Source organism: Helianthus annuus, chromosome 6 (assembly GCF_002127325.2).
Source record: "Helianthus annuus cultivar XRQ/B chromosome 6, HanXRQr2.0-SUNRISE, whole genome shotgun sequence".
NCBI classification, from domain to species: domain Eukaryota; kingdom Viridiplantae; phylum Streptophyta; class Magnoliopsida; order Asterales; family Asteraceae; genus Helianthus; species Helianthus annuus.
In genome coordinates, this window is record NC_035438.2 from 4,590,947 (window position 1) to 4,615,301 (window position 24,355).

Below are 24,355 nucleotides of genomic sequence, written 5' to 3' on the forward strand. Positions count from 1 at the left end.
GTGTGTGTATTCATCAAATTGTTTTTATGAGCTTGAATTGCTAATAGCCTAAATTCATAATTACATGATACAGAAAAATGTTAATAATTGGGACAAGAGTAAAGAACACCAGGTAATGACATCTAATATTCAACCTTTGTTGCTATGGGGCGGTGCTGTACTTATACGCAGGTGAATTTAACATCATTATAGAAGCTGTTAAACCCTATTTGTTTATAGTTTTGCCAGTTTTCCCCTTTATTGACAATAACTGGTCTTTGTAGTGTACTGGTACCGGTTATCCTACCTTCTGCATCAAGCCAAGCTGTCAAGCAACGACTTTTGAATTTTGTCTGTTCATTATCTACAGTATTGGCATTTGCAAACTGCATATCAAGGTAATAATGATTAATCTTGGATTTTTTTATCTTTCCTGTTTAAGCTTATGCAAAACATGAATGGGTTGTTGATTACTGATTGATATCTAGTAGAGGTGGCAATTTCGACCTATGTAATTATAGATGGCTTATAGACGATGTTGTATTTTGTTTTGGCAGCTTGATACAACAAACACAAAAGTTCTTTGTGGATAAGGACCCCAGCGATGCAAGAACTGTATGACTTCGTGAATCTAGCATATCTATTTTTATTTTTTTTGTGTCGATTTGGGTTAAGTTTCTACTTGTCTGACAAATAAATAACTCAAATCGACATGCTCATAATTAAACGGGTTAAAATCACCACTTCTAATTGTGAGCTTGTTCTTTATGCAGGAGTACAGTATGATGGTGGAGCTCGCCTTTGCATTAGAAAAGCATGGGATCAGTGTATTTCGCTTTCCTTTCCATGAAATTGGTAAGTCGCAATATTAAATATTAACGTATAACACCCAAACGTCTGGGTGGCCCTGGAGGAAGGTCGAGTTGAGCGACTACACAGTGTTCACTCTCGATGTGAGATCGATTTAAAAAAACTATGTGTATATATATATAAAATTTTTTTATACATATTTTTGTTTAAAAAAATATATTTTAGGGACCAATTTTTTCCTATTCGCATCGAGCCCTCAAAATTTTGAGAGATTTTGGGGATGGCCTTAATGGCGGTAAGGGTGTGGAGGGGGGTTAGTGTATTTTGTAAACAAAAATTCCAATCGTCCCCCGTTAGAGGTTTGATTAAACCCGCCAATATATAAACAGTAGGCTTGTTTAAGCTCACAAGTTGGCTTAAACTCAATAAGCAAAGCTTGGGCTCGGGCTTGAGCTAGCTTAAGCTCTACTTGTTTGCACCCCTACATGTGATTCATGTGACTAATCCTTGAGTTCTGCTGGATCTATTTCTCCTTTTTCAAGAGTGTTTGGAAAAGGTGAGTTGATTGATAACTATTTTTATTGTAACTGTTGTGCTCTTACTTTATCAAAGACATATTGTCAATTGGTGTTATAGTAACTGTTGTTTGTCGTTTGGAATGCTTTATTACCTGGATATTGTGGAGATAGAAGAATCAATATTAGTTTTGCTATGGTGAATTACATTGTGTTCTAGGCAGGTGACAACAATACTGATCACCACACCAACCAGAAAGGGACCGGGTTCTCCAGTTACAAAGGAAATTTTTAAGGTTGAGACATTTAAACAATATCCGATTACTTGTTCGGATGATTTAACTATATATATAGACCGGTGACTAGGACTTTTAGCATATTTACCGAGCTAGAACTGCTTTCATGTAGCATATAAACAATTGGTAACTAAATGAATTATTTATATTTTTTAGTGACAAAGTATTAATTGGTGAACATATTTATGGATGTTTCAGGTGATTGGATTCTTCTATTCTGGTGCTTGTTCTCTATAGATAGGGCTGATGACTGCTGGCTTGCTACATGCAAGGATAACATGTATTGTGATATAACATCTCCATACTGTGGTGAAAACCATATGGGGGATTATGCATTTTTTAACACAAGTTGCAAGCCTCTTTAACCATATTAAATAACTCTGGTAGTAAGCATTTTATTATTTTTCAATCAGTTAGCTCGCTTGGTCAAAACCTCAAGACAAGTACCTACTTATGGGATTCTTAGACATGTATTATTCTAGTTTCTTCTTCTAGGCAACATGTAAGTGGGAAATGTTTGTATATCTTGCATACACATCGTGTTATTGAACTATATATGCACATATTTTATTTTGATTGTTTTGGTTGGTGCAACACAGATATCTTTACTCAATGACATTAAGAGTAGAAATGAGGGTAAAAAGGAGGGATGCAGAGGTATGGATGTCCACAAGCTGCCCGAGGACTTATGGAAGGACATAAAGCTCAATGGACAATACAACCGGCAACCAAACTACCAAATTGTTCATGTAAAATAACATCAGGCATATATAATATCTCATACTGCTCCCAGTATAGAAAAAAACCCACAAATCAGCAGCATCACAAGGCTGTTTGGAAGGTTTTATTATCAAACCCAACAACCTAATCCTTATATTGCCTTTTCCATTGTAATTGACATCTTTGTTTTTATTTTGATTACATTGTAATATTGAATTTGGACATATGTTAATATATATAAGGGTATCTTTTGTATTCTTCTTACTATTGTATTGGTGTAATTGAGATAATAATATAAATTTTAGTACTTTACACAATGATGCTATGGAGTTGTATTTAATTGTAAAAAAGGGTTGCATTTGTTATAACCAACATCTTTAAAAGCGTTGCGTTTGATGTAAAAAGGTTGCATTTGAGTGAAACAAAAGTTGCTTTTAGTGTAGTAAAGGTTACATTTCGCGCATCAAAGGTTGCATTTAAAAGTAAAAAAGTTGCACTAGCTTGTAAAAAAGGTTGCATTATAAAAAAGTTGCATTTCAATACTAAATGCAACCTTTTGAAAAAAAGTTGCATTATCTAACAAAAAAGTTGCATTAGGTCTAATGCAACTTCGCCTAATGCAGCTTTTGTTAAAAGGTTGCATTAGGCCTAATGTAACCTTTACAACGCCTAATGTAACACTTTACCAGAGTTACATTAGCTTCATTTTCTTATAGTGTCTCAATGTAAATTACTTTTATTTATTTTACTTATTTTTAATCGTTTGATTTGCTAGAAATAATACATAATCAAATCAACTTGTTAATAAGACAACGGATTGAAGTTGTCACGTCTACAAAACATATATAAAGACAAATAACTAAAATAAACCATGATATAAATCAAAATGGGAATAAAAGAAAATAATTACTTCCATACTTTCGACTATAACGATATAACCAAAAATATAGCAAGATTCAACAAATTATAACAAATATTATAGATTTGAATATGTAAATATATTATTGAATGTTTTTTTAAATTGGATTGTAAACGTCTACAGAATTGTTAGTTGATGAAAAATAAATTTTTGTATTCAAAAGTCTGTAGATAAAAACTAAAATGATTAATTGATCGAGTTGTCTAAATAGTGAAGTTCATTAAAATACAAAAAATAATCTAATGATATAATATCTATTCATAATAATTTTTTTTTTCAAAATGATAAGTAACTAGGGTTAAGGCCCGCCCGCGTTGCGGTGCGGGTACATTGTAAAGATTGAATGGATTAGTCCAAACGTTATATGATGCATTAACCATATAAAAACACACATTTCGACGTATCCAGTTGAACTCGGTATAACCTGTATAAGCATTGTGATTTGATCAAATGTAAAGTAAATGGAATTCATATCGAACAATCATAACGTATTATATGTGACCCAACTCATACATACAAAACGTAACGGGTATGAAGGAAAATATGCACATGTAATCGAAAGGGATTAATTAGAGCTTTCGGAAAAAAGGAGAGGAAAAAAAACCATAATTTGACTCCACTTGGTTCGAAAAAAACTTTACGAAACATACATAAAATAAACACGAAAACATATTATATTTGACCTGAATCATTTCCCAAAAAAGTTTACGTCGAAACGTAGAACAACTTGAATTTATACCAAAACGTACATAAAAATATGCACGTAAAAATGGTTTCTTTAAACGAAAACGTATTATATTTGACCTGACTTGTCTATAAAAAAAGTTTACGTCGAAATGTAGAACAAATCATATTTATACGTACATGTTTTGGTAAAAAATCACACAAGGATAATACAACCAAATCCGATTTTGTGAGGTGTGATGCTTGAATTAATGGACAAATGTATGAATGAAATGAATGTGTGACACAAGGATTTATACGAGGAAAAAGCCCTTGATCAATGTATGATCTCCGACACAAAAAACCTCGGGTGATGGAAACTACCGATCACCAACTATATTAAACAAGTAAAGGTTACAAATCGGGATGATAACAAGCTTGTTACAAGGATCACTAGTGTGTGAAATGTATGTAATCGCCAATGAGTTGCAGAGAGTTTTCGAGAGTGTGTGTGTGTTGCTAATTGTTCTCACTATCAAGCTTGTTATCCCCTTATAAAAATGGAAATAATCTAAATAACAAACAATCCGCAAATCATGCTAGCTTCCCACGACTTCCATAACGGTCATACAAGCCATGCACGTGCAGAATAATGGAGCATATTCCCCTAGAATCTCGCAATACCAAGTCCCATTCGAATACTCCTGTAAAGCAAGTTCAAACATAGTTGAAACAACCGTTAGTTGTAAGGATAATAATGAGGATCCTGGATCTTTAAACCTGCAACGTCTTCTGAGGATCCTTAATTCAAAAAGAACTGAGGATCCGTGATCCTGGTTGTACTTGAGGATCCGTGATCCATAAATTAGAAAATCCATCCCTAACAATACCCGTACATAAAATATGCACTTAATAGTTTTTAAGTAAATGAAGTATAGGGCTAATCGAAATAAAATATTAGTAAAAAATTTAATAGGTTAAAAACGTTCGTAAAACCGTGCCAAGTAGCACCAATGCCACAACGACATCGACTCTCAACATCGTAAGAATAAAATAGATAAAATGGTAAAAATTACACTGAACGAAAAAGAGACTAAAATCGTTGAATCACACACACCCGTTACAGTGTCTTAATGCGAAGAAATTAACCAGAAACGTAAAACGTACAAAATAATAACTTAGTCGATCTAGGACCCGCCCGTTGCGGGGAAGTTTTCAAAAAGGAAAAAATGGATGCGTTGCAATGGGTCTGTCAAATATGAAAAAATAGAGCAAAAACATTGAACCTCACATGCACGCTACGACATGTTGACTCGCAAAATTTAGAACGAAACATAAAACGAAAAACTTGCGAAAGATAAAAAGTATGAGGGACCAAAGTTGTAAATAATAAAGTGTTGTGTTAAATTATAAAAGATGAAAAAGTTTGAGTTAAAAGTAAAAATTTCAAATAGGTTAAAATGTAAAAGAAAAAATTTTAAAGTTGAAAGTGAAAAATCAAGTTTTTTTTTTTTTGAAAAAGTCCCCAAGTATGAGGTACAAGTCATGATGCACAAAAAACTTGCTAATTTATACATGGAATAATGTCAAATACTATAGTTATCTATAATTAATCTTATATTAAGTTCCTTTAGTCAATGATATAATTATTATCCAAAATTAAATTTGTATATGTATGTGTATATATATATATATATATATATATAGGGTTAGGTTTATTTGTGAACAACCTCCTTAATAGTGAACACTAATGAACTAATTCTAGCCCTTAATTATCAATACACAAGGATATACACAAGTTTAAATCAATGGTTAGGATTTATTCACTCAGTTTACAAATACACTAGTGTTCACTCTAGAACCTGTCATCAAATCGTAAAATACACTAGTGTATTTTCATCATTAAATCCTGACCATTGATTTACACTTGTGTATTGATAACATTGTTTACCCTTATAAATTTTTTAATATTTTTAAAGGTGGTTGTGAGTGGAGGGGAGAGAAAAGATAATAATAAAAGTATAAAAATATTATTTAATTGAAAAAAAGAGAAAACGTAATGATTTTTAGTATAATTATATCGATATAGATAAATATGGATAAAGAATCGGTGTGAATGCTGTTAGGTTTAACATGCATGTTATTGCTACCTGCATTTATGTATACATCTTATATTATTTAAGTTTCTACTATACTCTTTCATCTTTTCTTCGCTTATCGGTAACTTTCTATAACTTATATTTTTAGTACTAGTTATTTGTTAGTTTGTTGTTTTATCTTGGAGATAAGAATCTCTCTAGAAGAAACATCTTTATTCCTAGGTATAGAAATACAATTTGCCACATCTCATTCTCAATACCCTATCAATAGTTTTGTTATGGGTGTGATTCATTTGGCATTGGCGGATCTAGGATTTCGATCAAAGGGGAACGTTTAACGAAATCGAAAAAACGTCAAATTTTTCCAAAATTTACACTAAAAACGTAAAAAATTTTCCGACCAAGCGGTAGCGGAGGCTACCCCTTGGTCCTATATATATCCGCCCCTGTCACTTGGTACAGTGGTTGATGTTGTCATTGCTGTTATCGTTGTTGTTTTTGTTTTTGTTGTTGTTGTCGTCGTCGTTTTGTTGTTATTGTTGTTGTCATCGTTGTAGTCTTCGTTATTGTTATTGTTGTTGTCGTCGTTGTCAACGTTTGATAACAAATATAAAAGATAAGAATACTACAACACTTTGTCATCTAATAGTAATTATAATATGGAAAAAAATAAAAGTAAATAACTATGAAAATTACACATCTTATCCTTTAATAGTAAGTCCAAAATAATTTGTAAAAAATTAACCGAACTTTTAACGGCACTTAGGTTGTCTTGTGTTGGGCGTGAGCCCACCGACGTCAACAACCACCTCACCTCCGATGTAGAGGCCTTTTTCATAAAAGAGGGCGTCAAACACCAATACTTGGGTGTTAAGGGGGCGCTATGGTGTTGGTGGTCTTTATCCCAGTAGCGAAAGAAGAAACAGAGGAGGGGGCGTTGTGGTGAGGTGGGGTGGGGTGGGGTGGGGGGCAGGTCCAATGTGGCTCTAACGTGATGGTGGGTAACACCTTGAGACATTTGCTCACACCATATGAGCTTAGAGTAAAAACACGAAATTTGTGACAAGCCCATATTTTTAAGGTTGATTACTATAACTACGAAGATAAATGATGAAATGTGAAAGTTTATATACGGAAATTGTAATATACTCTTATATTTTCTCTCACGACATTTTTTTATTAAACAATGTATGAAGGAAGTTATTCTTTATTCTTTATTCTTTTAAGTATAAGTATATATTTTTTTTCACATTAAACTAATGTTGAATGACAATATATGGTTTAAATAATATTCATTATAATAATTCTTTCTATTAAATCTCATCTAAATTTTTATTATAAGAAAATGCCACAATCAACTCGAAGTATATGATAAAGTATGTAAAAGTCAAAAAACCATGACACATTCGGCCCAAATTCATACACCCACTTCAACTTAAACAACCCAAGTTCAAAGACATACAAATTTTAAAAACAACTTGAAATTAACAACAAATATAGACCTGAATTCAAAACCGAACATATATGGATAACGTTATTGTAAAAATGGATTTTAACGTAAGAAATGAATAAATTTTAATTTTAATTCCTTTTTATCATCCAACCAAACATGTATTTTAGTCCAAAAAGTAAAAGGTTTATATAATTACTTAGAGTAGCTATAAAAAAATATTTCTTTATTTTTTTTCAACTAAAAACATGCTTAGTAAATGAAAAAAGAATTAAAAAAAAGGAAAAAAAGAAAAATCCATTCACTTTGTAAGTTTAACACTTTAAAATTCATTTGTATTTAATCCTTACAAAACAAATGATATATATATATATATATATATATATATATATATATATATATATATATATATATATATATATATATATATATATATATATATATATATAGGGTAAGAATAGTGTAAAAAGGGCCTAAAGTATGAGAAGTGTGAGAAGTGTATTATACAATATGTATACGGTGTTTATATGGTGTTTTATAATACTATATAACACCATATAAACACCGTATAACAATAGGTAAAACCATATAATACCATATAACACTATGTAACACTATATATCATTATATAACAAATATACCACTATACATCTATCATAGACATACTATCAGGCAACCTATAGTGTTATATTTGTTATGGGGAAGGATGTATAGAAAACCCACTTTAATTTAGAAAACCCGGGAAACTCAAAGCTCCCGATGTTTTTTTTGTTTTGAAAAAATTTACACATGTTATATGCATGTTTTTAAGGGTTTTGGGCAAAAAAAATCAAAAATGCACCGAGTAGATATTTTTTTAAAAAATAAACAAGTTTTGGTGTAACACATGTTACATTCATCTAACATATTTGTAACATGTGTTACACCAAAACTTGTTTATTTTTTTAAAAAATATCTACTCGGCGCTTTTTTGATTTTTTTTTGCCCAAAACCCTTAAAAACATGTATATAACATATGTAAATTTTTTCAAAAGAAAAAAACATTGGGAGCTTTGAGTTTCCCGAGTTTTCTAAATTAAAGTGGGTTTTCCATAGATACTTACATTATTTGTTATATAATGATATATAGTGTTATATGGTATTATATGGTGTTCCATATTGTTATACAGTGTTTATATGGTGTTATATAGTATTATATATAGTGTTATAATACACTTTGAGCACTTTTTACAGGATCTTCTACCTATATATATATAATTAATTGGGGAAACCAAATTCAAAACCATACAAATCTAACCAAATACTAATTCCCAAACCCCAAATCAATTTAGGCTGTGAGGTGGGGGGTTTGGGTTGGGTGCTTTGCTCGACATATGGCGATTGTGGGTTTCACCGGATCATCCCCAAAAAAGTAGGGTGTGGAAGCGGCGTGGGTTAGCGGTGTTGGTGGCCCATGTTGGCTTTTTTATATTTTTTATATACTTGAGATTTATAAAATAAAACACAAACTTATATTATTTTTAAAAAAAAGTTACATAACATCCTAAAAATTAAAAAAAACTACTTATTAAATCCTAAAAATTAAAAAAAGTAGTTAATAATTCCTAAAAAAAATTACAGAGTTTGATAAATGTTATCCTAAAAAAATTACAGAGTTCGATAAATGTTAGAATGGGGAACCCACTTAAATTCCGGATTCCTGTTGTGCCTCCACTCGATCTTTGCGATCTTGTAACACCCCAAAAACCTACAAGCATGTATATTATATAGTTAAATAAAAATATAAACCTAGTTAGAATGTAATTTGAAAGAATAACCTAAAAGAGAAGGTTTAGTTAATTAAAGACGAATTGTAGAAACTTGAGGGACCAAATAAGGAAAAGGGGAAAGTGATTTTCTTAAAAATCAAATACTAACACACACCACACACACTTCAGTGTGTGTGTGTGTCGACTGAACCAAGGGGAAACAAACCCCAAGCCCTCAAGTTCTACAAATTCAGCAAATTGAAGCAGAATTCTTGGTCCAAATCAATGCATGTTTGCATAAAAACGATCATCTAAGCTAGACAAACGAATGGTAAGTCGAATTCCATGATTTGGTAATTTTTCATGAATGGGTTTTGATTTAGTATGAAGCTTTCTTTGAAATTGATTATGAATGTATGTTGGAATTACCTTATAGAGGGCCAAATCATGTTTAATTTCTGATTTAGTTAAAGATTTATATAAAACCCACTTGCAAATGTGATGATAGGAAGAATTATAAAAGTTCTATGTTAATTGGTATGATGACTAGAATTGGTAGTGTTCATATCAACGGGTTGTTAGTTAGAAACAATTTATGAATGAAAGTTGCATAGAAAATTATTAGAATTTGATGTTCTTGATGAAGTTGATATGAAATGGTTAAGTTATGCTCATAATACTTGTACTCTATGCTTGATAGGTAGTACGCACGCCAAGTGTTTGTTAAAATGCTTGAAAGAAATAAATCTCATATTGATGCATTATTACATTGATTAGGACCTAGACAACCTTGAATGATAATGCATATTTTAAGAACGAATTTCAAATATGACATGAGATTAAAGTACGTGAATTCGGAATGTAGGAATAAAAGAAGAAAGTTCAAGTCAATCCGGGTCGCAAGCGAAGGACGGCAAAGGTAAGTTCTTGCTTACATTGTATTATTAGCATGTAATGTGGTTATATCCTATTGTTCAATGGTTGGAAATGTTTTAATTGTGATAAGTTGATGTGAGCCGTATATGTAAATTTTATAAGGGTCGTATGAGTTAAAAGGGTAGAATGAGAAGTTTAGAGGAGCTTATGTCCGAAAGAAGGTTTAAAATGCTTACTTGAGGTCCATACTTGTAATTGATGTCGTATGAATTTTGTAATGAGAATGTCTAACGGTTTGCTTGTATGTAGGTAAATCTACTTGTTAAATGGCGTCACTCGGATCGAACACACTCATGAAGCACGCTTCCGCAAGGATATTAGCTTTGGTCAAAACTTTTGTTAAATGCTCTCCTTTTGTTGTAAACGGGTCTTTTGTAAGTTTTATGATCCGAAAGTACTAGATGTTGAACTTGTAGTTAAAAGATTATGTTAGTTGTTTATATAAAGTTTGGATTGAAAATGGTTGTGGACGTTATGTGTTCGTTACCAAGTTAAATGCAGAATTTTGTTTTGTAAATTATTCGACCCGTTTACCATTTTGTTGCTTGAAAGTTTGTAGTGTCTTTAAAAAGTTTTGGGTCCTACAAGTTGGTATCAGAGCCTAGGTTTGAGGGATTCGAGTAGGTGATGGTGCTCGAACTCAAACCGAAAGCTCTTGTGAAAGTGTGTTCGTTCCAAAGCGCCACGCAAGTAAGTAATTTAAAGATTTTATGTTTATAGATAGAAATGGGATTGGGTTATGGTTTAGTTGCTAGTATATCATGGTTGGGGATGTTAAGGTGCGCTAACGAAGGTTTCGGGGCTGCCCGAGACCATTTCGGGTTGGAAAAAGAGGCTGAGAATGAAGGTTTTGATTAAACAGCGACTGCAGGCCAGAAGCACCGTCGGCGACGGCCCTTTTGGGCGTCGGCGACGCACTTGAATGCTCCGACGGCTTAACTCCCTGCCTACGGAGAAAACTCAGCGACAGACATTTTGGGGAACCGTCGCCGACGCAGCCTTGTGCCGTCGGCGACGCCCTCTCCTGAACTGCTTTGCTGAATTGTTTTGTTTATGATTCCGAGGCTCCCAAACCCGTTCCAAACACTTGTTAAACCGTAAGAACACCTCAAATTTTCTATGAAATTTAGATTACTAATAATTACCATGCTCTAATAAGGAATGTGTAAAAGAACGGGACGTTTTATACATGGATGAGTAAAGTAAGAAGTGTATCTAGAATGTTTACATAGAAAAGTTGGATGAAATTGCGATTTACAAGAATGAATTAGTGATTATGATTGAAGTATAGAAAGACTGAGAAAACGGATGTAATAATGTTTAACATGAATGTTCAATTGTAGATGGCAAGTGGAGGAAACACGGATACTACCGAACGTATAACTCGAAACGAGTTAAACAAGATGATTTCGGATGAGGTAACGAAGGCGTTTGATGCAAACGTCTCAAAGTTAGCCCAAGAGGTGGAGGGCCAAGTACTAAGTACGGTGGAGAATATGATCACGAGCAAAGTGGATGAATTGAAGGAAATGATAACCGGGATTCAAGGCAAGAAGGAAGCAAGACGGTGCACCTACAAGGATTTCATGGCATGTAAGCCTACAACCTTTAATGGGGAGATCGATCCCATAGAATGTCAAAGATGGATAGCTAACATGGAAGGGGTGTTCATTCGAAGTCATTGTGACAAGGAAGATCAAGTCATGTTTGCCACCGGGCAACTTTTACGAAGGGCTAAAGATTGGTGGGACTCGTATAGTAAGGAGATCGGAGAGAATCGAGTTCAAACTTTGACTTGGCAAGAATTCAAACAACCTTTTATCAAATACCATTGTCCACAATCAGCGGTGGATCGAATTCAAGAAGACTTTCTCCGACTCCGACAAAGGGATGAATCTGTCAATGAAATCACGAACACCTTCCTTGATCAACTGAAGTTTTGTGAAGAAATAGTTGGAACAGAGAGAAAGAAGATTATCCGTTATCATGGCATGCTTAAGGCTGAAATCCGGGAGTTCATAACTACTTCGAAATGTGAAACTTTGGACGAGATCATTGATCTAGCGAGGGATAGGGAAATTGAAATAAAAAGGCAAGACGAACGTGGAGAGAAAAGGCAAGCCGAGAAGGGGCCAACACAAAGCTCATCTAAGAAACCTAAAACGCATGATCAAGGAAAGAAGGAAGCTTCCAAAGGAGGTTTTCCACGATGTAAGACATGTGGGAAACCCCATTCGGGTGAATGTTTGTTGGGAAGGAAGGGGTGTTACAATTGCGGACAAGAAGGGCATCCGTACTATAACTGTCCGAATCCCAAGAGGGTATGCTATAATTGTAACGAATCGGGTCATGTGAAAGCTGATTGCCCAAAGCTCAAACAAGGAGGGAGGAAGGAAGGAAAGAAAGAAGAACCCGCGAAAGCTAAGGGAAGAATGTTCCAAATCTCCACGGAAGAAGCGAGAGCTCACCCGAATGTGGTCTCAGGTATCTATATGATAAACACTATACCCACTTATATATTATTCGATACCGGAGCTAGTAGATCATTTATTTCTAGTGAGCTTGCACGTTTCCCTTTATTCACGATAGAAAGAATGTGTACACCTCTCGAAGTAGAAATTGCCGACTGTAAGAGTTACCTTTTGCACGAAATATGTAGGGGTTGTAACATCACTATAGATGATGAAGATTTTGATATTGATTTGATTCCTATGGTTTTGGGAGAATTTAAAGTAGTGGTAGGTATGGATTGGTTATCCCGTTATCACGCGGAAATTTTATGCGAAAACAAAATTATTCATGTGACATCTCCTAAAGGGAAACGGGTAACCATTCACGGGGAAAGGGAAGTAGGGGCAAAATTTTGCACTATCTTAGAAGCAATTAAGTACGTGAGGAATGGAAGTAAAGCATTTTTAGCCTATGTAGTCGATACCAAATTAGGAGCTTTAAAAATTGAAGATACTAAGGTAGTGAATGAATACCCGGATGTATTTCCGGACGAATTGCCGGGACTTCCACCCGAGCGGGAAGTCGAGTTTCGTATCGAATTAGAACCAAATGCCAAACCGGTAGTCAAAGCCCCTTACCGGTTGGCACCCACGGAAGTACGGGAATTAATGATCCAATTACAAGAACTTCTTGACAAGGGTTTCATACGCCCTAGCGTATCCCCGTGGGGAGCGCCTGTTTTGTTTGTTAAAAAGAAAGATGGGTCGATGAGAATGTGCATCGACTACCGTGAACTTAACAAACTCACGGTAAAGAACCGATACCCACTTCCGAGAATAGATGATCTCTTTGATCAACTACAAGGGGCGAGTTGGTTCTCAAAAATCGACTTGCGATCGGGCTACCATCAAGTACGAGTAAGGGAAGAGGATGTACCTAAGACTGCGTTCAGAACTCGCTACGGACATTACGAATTCCTGGTAATGTCATTCGGGTTAACTAACGCTCTGGCCGCTTTTATGGATCTAATGAATAGGGTATGCCGAAATATGTTAGACCGGTTTGTCATAGTGTTTATTGATGATATTTTAGTATACTCTCGTAGCGAGTCTGAACATGCAAGTCATTTACGTCAGGTACTCGAGACGCTTCGAAAGGAAAGATTATATGCTAAGTTTTCTAAGTGTGCGTTTTGGCTTAGGGAAGTGCAATTTTTAGGACATGTAATTAACGAAAAGGGGATTTTAGTGGATCCCTCTAAGGTAGAAGCCGTGATGAAATGGGTACCCCCGAAGAATGTAGGTGAAGTAAGAAGTTTCTTAGGTCTAGCCGGCTATTATCGGAGATTTATCCAAGACTTCTCCAAAATAGCCCTCCCTTTAACTAAACTAACAAAGAAAGAAGAAAGGTTCGAATGGAATGATGATCAGCAGAAAGCTTTTCGAATGTTAAAGGAGAAATTGTCAAGTTCCCCCGTTCTAGCGCTGCCAGAAGGAACGGAAGACTTAGTGGTTTATGCAGACGCATCTCATCAAGGGTTGGGTTGTGTCTTGATGCAACGAGGCAGGGTCATTGCCTATGCTTCAAGACAACTAAAGCAACATGAAATTAACTATCCAACCCACGATCTCGAACTGGCGGCGGTAGTGTTTGCCTTAAAAATCTGGAGGCATTATTTGTATGGAACGAAATGCACCATTTATTCGGACCACAAAAGCCTTAGATACTTCTTCGAGCAGAAAGATCTCAATATGAGGCAACGAAGGTGGCTAGAGTTGATCAAAGATTACGACTGCGACATTCTTTACCATCCGGGAAAAGCTAATGTTGTAGCGGATGCGCTAAGCCGGAAGGAATACCCACCACCCATTCGAGTGAAATCGATGAGAATGATAGTTACACCAAACCTTCTTGAAACGATACGAAAGGAGCAAGACGAATCCTTGAATAAGGGCGATCCGAAAGGTGAAAGAACGAAAGGGTTTGAAAGTGAACTTGAAGCAAACGCGAGCGGATTAAGAACAAGGTTTGGGCGAGTTTGGATACCGCGACACTGTGAAGCAAAGACATTATTATTGGAAGAAGCACACAAGTCCCGTTACTCGGTCCATCCGGGAGCCACTAAAATGTATCGCGACTTGAAGGAAAATTATTGGTGGCCGGGAATGAAACGTGATATTGTTAAGTATGTATCTAAATGCTTGACATGTTCCCAAGTAAAGGCGGAACATCAAAAACCGTACGGGAAACTACAACCCCTAGAAATTCCAGTATGGAAATGGGAGAATGTGGCTATGGATCTGGTGACTAAACTTCCGAAAACCAAGAAAGGGCATGATGCAATATGGGTCGTTGTTGACCGTCTTACCAAAAGTGCCCATTTTCTACCCATTCGAGAGACCTATTCCTCGGAAAGGTTAGCGGAAGTTTATGTGAATGAAATCGTTTCCCGCCATGGTGTGCCGGTGTCTATCGTCTCAGACCGGGATACGCGATTCACCTCCCGCTACTGGAGGAAGTTTCATGAAGGAATGGGTACTCAATTGCATCTAAGTACCGCATACCACCCGCAAACGGATGACCAATCCGAACGAACGATTCAAACTCTCATAGACATGTTGAGAGCATGCGTGATAGATTTCGGGGGAAATTGGGATGAACATTTGCCGCTAGTAGAATTTTCATATAATAATAGCTACCAAAGTAGTATACAAATGGCGCCGTATGAAATGCTGTATGGAAGAAGGTGTAGAACCCCGGTTTGTTGGGGAGAAGTAGGGCAAAGGGAACTCGCACCGAATGATGTGGTGGCGATAACCAACGAAAAGATCGACGTCGTACGGGCTCGGTTAAAAGCGGCGCAAGACCGACAAAAGTCCTATGCGGATAGAAGAAGTCGCCCTATTGAGTTCCAAGTGGGGGACCGAGTATTTTTGAAGGTGTCTCCGTGGAAAGGTATAATTCGATTTCGTAAGCGAGGAAAGCTGGGTCCCCGATATATCGGACCGTTCGAGATTCTAGCTCGAGTTGGAAAGGTGGCCTACCGGTTGAATCTACCATCTTCTTTGGAAGGGATTCATAGTACCTTTCACGTGTCGCAATTACGAAAATGCTTAGCGGATGAAACGGCCCATGTACCAATTGAAGACATTGAGATCAATGAGAAAATGAATTATATAGAAAGACCGGTAGCTATAAAAGATTCCAAAGTAAAGACGCTTCGTAACAAGGAAATCAAGCAAGTCTTAGTCCAATGGCAACACAGAAAGGGATCGGATCTCACTTGGGAGTCGGAGGATGAGATGAAGAAGTTCTACCCGTTTTTATTTGGTACGTTAGCCGGGTTTCGAGGACGAAACCTCTTTTAAGGGGGGTGGACTTGTAACACCCCAAAAACCTACAAGCATGTATATTATATAGTTAAATAAAAATATAAACCTAGTTAGAATGTAATTTGAAAGAATAACCTAAAAGAGAAGGTTTAGTTAATTAAAGACGAATTGTAGAAACTTGAGGGACCAAATAAGGAAAAGGGGAAAGTGATTTTCTTAAAAATCAAATACTAACACACACCACACACACTTCAGTGTGTGTGTGTGTCGACTGAACCAAGGGGAAACAAACCCCAAGCCCTCAAGTTCTACAAATTCAGCAAATTGAAGCAGAATTCTTGGTCCAAATCAATGCATGTTTGCATAAAAACGATCATCTAAGCTAGACAAACGAATGGTAAGTCGAATTCCATGATTTGGTAATTTTTCATGAATGGGTTTTGATTTAGTATGAAGCTTTCTTTGAAATTGATTATGAATGTATGTTGGAATTACCTTATAGAGGGCCAAATCATGTTTAATTTCTGATTTAGTTAAAGATTTATATAAAACCCACTTGCAAATGTGATGATAGGAAGAATTATAAAAGTTCTATGTTAATTGGTATGATGACTAGAATTGGTAGTGTTCATATCAACGGGTTGTTAGTTAGAAACAATTTATGAATGAAAGTTGCATAGAAAATTATTAGAATTTGATGTTCTTGATGAAGTTGATATGAAATGGTTAAGTTATGCTCATAATACTTGTACTCTATGCTTGATAGGTAGTACGCACGCCAAGTGTTTGTTAAAATGCTTGAAAGAAATAAATCTCATATTGATGCATTATTACATTGATTAGGACCTAGACAACCTTGAATGATAATGCATATTTTAAGAACGAATTTCAAATATGACATGAGATTAAAGTACGTGAATTCGGAATGTAGGAATAAAAGAAGAAAGTTCAAGTCAATCCGGGTCGCAAGCGAAGGACGGCAAAGGTAAGTTCTTGCTTACATTGTATTATTAGCATGTAATGTGGTTATATCCTATTGTTCAATGGTTGGAAATGTTTTAATTGTGATAAGTTGATGTGAGCCGTATATGTAAATTATATAAGGGTCGTATGAGTTAAAAGGGTAGAATGAGAAGTTTAGAGGAGCTTATGTCCGAAAGAAGGTTTAAAATGCTTACTTGAGGTCCATACTTGTAATTGATGTCGTATGAATTTTGTAATGAGAATGTCTAACGGTTTGCTTGTATGTAGGTAAATCTACTTGTTAAATGGCGTCACTCGGATCGAACACACTCATGAAGCACGCTTCCGCAAGGATATTAGCTTTGGTCAAAACTTTTGTTAAATGCTCTCCTTTTGTTGTAAACGGGTCTTTTGTAAGTTTTATGATCCGAAAGTACTAGATGTTGAACTTGTAGTTAAAAGATTATGTTAGTTGTTTATATAAAGTTTGGATTGAAAACGGTTGTGGACGTTATGTGTTCGTTGCCAAGTTAAATGCAGAATTTTGTTTTGTAAATTATTCGACCCGTTTACCATTTTGTTGCTTGAAAGTTTGTAGTGTCTTTAAAAAGTTTTGGGTCCTACAGATCTCCATTCGATCTCGTGGCTCAGGTCCCCCGCAGGGACATGATCGAAACAAACTTTAAACCGATCCAACTTCAGTTTTAGTTCACGTCACTTGTGTTGGCAGACGTTTAAATGGTGACGAGCGTTCCCAACGTGTTGTTGGTATTGCTGGAACGCTTGGCCCCAATACGCGGTTTGACCGCGTTGTAACGTACGTTGTGCATCGACGATCGATGTCACAAGTGCGATCTCCCCCTCCTCCTCCGTCCAATGCACCATGTTCGGTTTTTTGATGTTGGTTTAGTTGAAAAAAAATTGTTGTTTGGTGTGAGATGGATTGAAGAAGATTTGTAAAAAAATTGTAGGTAAAAAATGAAGGTGGGGGGGGGGTGTATTTATAGACCGCCATGCCCAATGGCTGTCAGGCTGTGCCTAATGGCTACCCCAGACGGTCCAATTTCAACAACCAATCCTAGCTAGCCAGCTCACACCGCCCCCCCGCCCAACACCGGGCTTCAAAGCCACACTAGTGGGGCAATGCCGTGACCAACGCTGGCACGGTGTGGGTTAGCCAGCGTTGCCTGGCTTCCCTCCCCTTATAAAACGCCCCACTCCCCACAACCTTAAAAAGAAACTTGTCCCGTATAATAATATGAGCCAGAAACCATTTATATTTGATCCTTATACAACATTTAACACCTATATTTTTCAGCTTTGTTGTCCCTTGTTCTATAATCATGGTATTTTCCCGTTAAAAAAATATATATTTTTCAAGAAAATTGAAGGTTTGTGTGCAATTTGTTTGTTGCTGGTCACCGAGATAAAAGGAAATTGTCGTTGGGAAAGGGTGTATGAAGGTGTCTTTTCGAGTTCTTGTGTGTGCGTATGTTTAATTATTATTTTGTTTCTAAATAAAATAAGTCAGTAGATCCAATTAAACATAAGTGATTCAACATGTAGCCAGCCTTTCCACAAGTCAGACAGTTATGTATAATTATTCATGTACATCATAATTATTTAAAAAAAAAAATGGTTTCAGGTTTTTGAAAGTCAATCTGACTTTTATTTACTTACTTGGAATTGTTGCTTTCAACACTGTTTCTTGCATTTTTCTACTATTGTATTAGGCTGGAAGGTATGGTTTGGCTCATCTCCACGGGGATGAGCCTCCACGTAGGCGCCACGTAGACGGCTAGCATGGGATGAGCCAAAATGAAGATGGAGGGGGATGGAGGATGGGGCCCCACACATATTTTTTATTGTTTAATTTAAAAGGAAATTGAATTTTTTTTTTTTTTTTTAATAATGTATAACGGTTGGATTTTGAAATTTGGGGCGGCACACCCGTCTTGTGCTTGCCGGTTGTGATGATTGCCGGGCCAGGGGGGCGGTGTGGGGGTCCGGCGCCGGGCCAAGCCGGGCCAAGCCGGCCCCCATACCTTCTAGTCTTATTAAGCCCATCTGTTATATAGAAACATTTAAGTTAAATTAACGTATTATTAAACTTACAAGTTATACATAAACAATTTTTTTATTCATAAAAGTTCAATCATGGATATAGTTATTAATATCGTAATTAAATAAAGTATCCCATCATCATATCTTATAATCAGCATTCATACTTAACAAAACAATGGTATAGATTCATAAAATATCTAAACTAATTAGCAGTGGCGGAACTAGAAGAAATATCCAGGGGTATCCCAATTTTTTTTATTGTACATTTATAGAAGGCATTTTTTTACCTACATTACGGGACATGGCCGATACTGAAAATTCAAGTGCCCTAGGCGAGCAAACAAAAAAGACCCTTAGGCCTTACCGAATTAAATTTTATAAACTAGTTTTTTTTTTCATGTTATTAGTATTTATGTTAACAAGTTAATATTGAGCCTTTCACATTTGGGCCAGGCTTTATGAATTGATATTGGTAATAAGTTTTTAGGTATTAGATTGGGCTAGGTTTATTTTTAATTTTTAGATCGGACTTGCATCTTCGGAGTTGTTTCATTCGGAATTGTATCATCATCACCAAAATTTTGAACAACCTAACAAAATTCAAAATATCGAAGCACAAACTAACCAAAAAATCAAACTATCAAAGCACAAGGAGAAAAGAATACTCACAAATGATCTAGAATCTTAACAGAAAAAATATATGAAATAATATACTTTAATCAGATAAAATATGAATAAATTTAACAATGTACCATAATTAACGTAATAAACTTTGAACGACTTATATTTTTTCTAATAAAAGTTAGAAATCGTACAAGATAAGCATGTGTTGTCATTTCAATATTGAGGCATGTCACCTATTAGGCCCATAATAAAAAGAAAAACTATTAAATATTTAAAAATATAGGTTTTAACTTTTCATATAGACCCCTATCTAGAACTGCTTTAGTTAGAATATTCAATATTAATCGTCTTCTTCCTTAAAACCCTAAACGATACATAGTGTTGCAGGCAAGTAATAAGCACCATAATGTTTCTATTTTCAGTTTTTTTTACTAGTTCTCTCTTCTCATTCTCTTTACTTATACTGCAAGACTCAAACTTCAATAACATGCCTCCATTGACCCTCCTATAGTTCCGCCATTATACACTACTGATACGAAGTTGAGCCATAGCTCGTGCTACGGCTCGTTGAGTGCTAGTTCCGCCCCTGCTAATTAGTATGTATATATGTAGTGATATAAACATTTATTGGTGAACACTGGAATATATAACAAAACAAATTGATATATTAGTAAGCCCGCGCTTTAAGGCTAGCGGTGATTTTTATGCATGATGAGGCGGTGATTCAGTCGGTATAGTTTCAGTTCGTTATTTGTAGAAAACTCAATTGTGTTTGTTCCGGTTCGTTACGTTATCCTTGTAGCGTCAACGCTTGATACAACATTAATAATAATATATAACAAAACAAATTGATATGTTAGTTAGCTCGCGCTTTAAGGCTAGCGGTGATTTTTATGCAAGATGCGACGAGGATTCAGTCGGTATTGTTTCGATTCATTATTTGTAGAAAAATTAATTGTGTTTGTTTTGGTTCGTTACTCTATCTTCATAGCGTCAACACGTGGACAAGAGAATGTAAAAAGGTAAAAGAGAATGATAAAAAAGGCTAAAAAGAAGGGAAACAAGTTTAAAAAAGATTTACTTGGCACCCACTAATAAATCATGAGCAACATCACATTAATAAAATTCTTTACTTTAATGTAGAGTATAATATTAGTTTTTGGTAAAACCAGACCTGACAATGAAAACTCATTTGGGTATTTTAGATTATTCTGGGTCATTTTAAAAATTAGGATGAGTTAGAATAGGTCGTGAAATAATTAAGGATAGGTCATGATGGGTTGTAAGATATCTATTTAAAATAATTCGTGGGTCATGATGGATATTACGCTACATAAATGGGTAACTCTAAAAAGAGCATCACAGTCAGATTCTCCATCCTATTCGAGTGTTCGTAGACGTTGACTTCGAAAACAAAAAAACAAAAATTAAAAAAAAAAACAAAAAAATAAAAAAATAAAAAAAATCAGAAAAAATAAAAAAAATTTAAAAAAAAGCAAAAAAATCCCAAAAAATATCAGAAAAATGAAAAAAAAACTATTTTTCTGAATTTTTTATTTTTCTGATTTTTTTGGGATTTTTACTTTTTTGATTTTTTTTTTAATTTTTTACTTTTTTCTGATTTTTTGTTTATTTTTTTTATTTTATTAACACTTTTTTACTTTTTGCAATTTTTTAGAAAAGCTTTTTTTATTTTTCTGAATTTTTTATTTTTCTTTATCTTTTTGTTTTTCAAATTTGTTTTTTTTAATTTTCTAAACCTTTCAAAAAAAAAATTGTTTTTATTAATTTTTTTTTATTTTTTGTCTATCATCATCAAAACTTGAACCAATATTTACCCAAACTCATCTTAACTTTTAATAAACCCATCTTTACCTAAACTTATCCTAACTCATACCCATGCTAACCTTTTTCTTAAAAAGTTCATCCTAACCCAAACTTATCCTAACCCATGACCCAAAACTGCCAAACCCATCATTTTTGCCACCCCTTGGTAAAACCAATATATTGAAGTATTTATTATAGAAAAGTTTAATTTATTTAACATTCTAGAATCTTAAAAAAAAATTGATGGTCTCATGCCTCAATAAACACATAAATTCGAGGATTTCTTGTTTTACAATAAAAATGATAAAGTCAAAACCCTTTAAATTATGGAAAAAAAAAACGTTTAGTTTGACTCCGCTCGGTTCAAACATTCAACTTCTTGCTCCGGAAGTTCCATAACCTCTTCCACCACATCACCATCAACCATGGTACCATTAGCCAAAACCTCTTGGTCTCGCCTAAGTTGTGCCATCTCCTCGGTTAATTGACCAACCTGAATAACCAAAGCCTCAAATGATTTGTCTCTCAGCTCGTCTTTCTTTTTCATTTCTATCATCATATCCATAATCATATCGAGTTTAGAGTTTAACAAATCTTGAGGCTCCTCGTATGTCGGCTGAGGGGAGTCATGATAATAGTCATCATACTCCTCCTGGTAGCTCGGGAAGTGTGGCAATTCGGGCTCATAGTAGTATTCTTGATTATGTGGTGGTGGTGGATTATCATATGGATAATATGAGGATGGACCACTGAAATCTTCATAATCCGCCCTCCTATACTCATATAATCCACTGAGGTAGTCTTCCTTATCCTTGTTGGCTTGAACTTTTGCGTGGAAAACGGAGCAATCTTCTAAATAATGCTCTCCACTTCCGCAACACTCACACGGATCATCATCTACCCAATTCATATTGAAAGATGGCACCTGCAAAACATGTACCTGCACAAACAAGCTCGAACACCCGAAGTAAAATCACGAATATACAAGAAAGAGGAAAGAAAATAAACTAAACTAAGATCGAACAAGCAATGAAATACTAAGCGCACTAGTTCCCGGGCAGCGGCGCCATTTTGACGTGACCATGTCGTCCCGATCAGTCAAAAACCCAATTAAACCTAGGTAGCTAGGGTAAGTCGGATATCGAATCCACGAAGAGCAGGTGGTCAGTATCGCACAACCCGTTCGATTAGCTAGACTATTTACAAATAATGTACAAAGTGATTATGAAGAATGCTAATTTTATTTGTTTGTTTGGTTTTGAAAATAAATCGGATTGAACCGACAAATTGATGATATTCTTAAAACAATGTGTGATTAATTAAGATTGTAAACTAAACTAAAAAGTTGAAACAAGAATTAGGAATACGAATCACACCCGGTTCGATAATTGCAAGACCTAGGGTTCCTACATGTTTTAACTTGATTCAATTGCATATAGTGATTAACGGACTACTATCACGAAACTTAGGTGCCAATTGCTATCTACGTCTTAGACAACGAACCACAATGCACTTCATTACCTCGGACATGTAAATCCTAACCTAAGATAAGGCATAATTGCACATAACCATTTCGCAAAGTCATAACTTTATCATCGTTTGACAATTCACAAATTCGAAACAAATGCAAGACAATTATCCAAGGTTCAAATACTAAACAATTTGTCACAAAATCAAATCAAAATACAAATGCATAAACCCTAGAAAATCTTACAACATCTACACCGGGGTGAAACCGAAGAGACTAGCCGCTCATGGTTGGGTGGACGCGATCACCGACCGACGAACACGAACACGGAGCTATGACCTTGAGCCTTGAGAAGTGGTGGAGAGGGTTTGAAGATTTGATGGAGAATGATTGAAGATGATGGAAAAAATGGTTTTTTTTTCCAATGAATGGGAATTGAAGGAATAACAAAGTGTAACCCCCCTTTTTCAAAATTCAATTTTTCTCTAAAAAATCTCGTTTTTACCAATCAGCCACTGTGCAGCAGATAATGCGACAATTTCTGGACTTTCAAAACCTTATATTTTGATTCGTCTCGTCGAGCTACCCCAAATGCATATATTATAAGCCCCGAAACTCATTTTCTAGCTCAGGATAAGCCAAAATGAAGTTTGGACTGTTTCTGACGTAGAGTTCAGCTCAGCTTTGCCTCTTTTTGCATTTTCTTCAATTATGTTCTCTCTAGCATCCGCCCAAAGCTTCAGTAATTCTCCAAAATGCACCTTAAACCCGTCAATGCCTGCAAAACACAAACCATATCAAAGTAGTGTATTCTAGAAAGTAACTTCGTGTAATTAACCGAAATTAAAACCATTAAGCTAAGGAATTTTACCAACCCATCACTGACCAGGATCATGCCACCAATCATATTGCACAATAATTATAATAAAACAGTTTTCAACTCTACCAATACGATTAGTGGCTATTAATGTCTAAAGTCCCAAGTTTAAAGTTCAAAACAACGTTTAAAGTTAATAGTAGAAGCATAAGTTTAACCATCCAAACAAAAGTTCAAAAGTTCATAATTATTATTAAGAAACCCAACATGGGTCAAGCAACCACTACACTCCCCGTTGCAAGCTCCTGAGCTGTCACTGAGTACCTGCAAAGCATGCAGTAGGGTGTCAACATAAAGTTGGCGAGTTCACGAGTTTACCAGTTTTATTTCCAAAAACGTAAGTTGTTTGATTACTTATTTATAATCATGCTATGGGGAGCTACCCCATTAGTAAGCTACTAAACTGCGTAATACCGAATACTGGTGACTATCAATTTGTTTGTGCCCATAGTCAATGTCTATCATCATTGACCAAGTTGCAAGGTATAATAGTTCACGCCCGTCCCCCCGGGCACGGTGTGAGGTTTGTCAAACCTAATAGTGCTATCAACTAATATCCCGTTCGCCCCCGGTGATTAATCGGCATAGTAAATGGGGACTTAATGATAGAGTTT

General features: G+C 35.4%; 1 protein-coding gene and 1 long non-coding RNA gene across 3 annotated transcripts; both read left to right on the forward strand.

Annotated features, from left to right (window-relative positions):
• Window positions 1-9,369: 9,369 nt before the first annotated feature.
• LOC110884916 lies at window positions 9,370-10,614 on the forward strand. Its single transcript, XR_002561692.2, has 3 exons — window positions 9,370-9,530; window positions 10,065-10,118; window positions 10,385-10,614. It is a non-coding gene; the product is annotated as an uncharacterized LOC110884916 (long non-coding RNA).
• An 868-nt stretch (window positions 10,615-11,482) lies between these two features.
• LOC110884915 lies at window positions 11,483-17,437 on the forward strand. Of its 2 annotated transcripts, none has more exons than XM_022132619.1 (3): window positions 11,483-12,619; window positions 16,850-16,903; window positions 17,170-17,437. In XM_022132619.1, the coding sequence occupies exons 1-3, from the start codon at window positions 11,539-11,541 to the stop codon at window positions 17,184-17,186; spliced, it is 1,152 nt and encodes a 383-aa protein (XP_021988311.1). In that variant the 5' UTR covers window positions 11,483-11,538; the 3' UTR covers window positions 17,187-17,437. The 2 variants fall into 2 exon arrangements, 1 of the variants encoding a protein (XP_021988311.1); XR_002561691.2 differs by lacking the exon at window positions 11,483-12,619 and adding an exon at window positions 16,155-16,315.
• The last annotated feature ends 6,918 nt before the right edge of the window (window positions 17,438-24,355 follow it).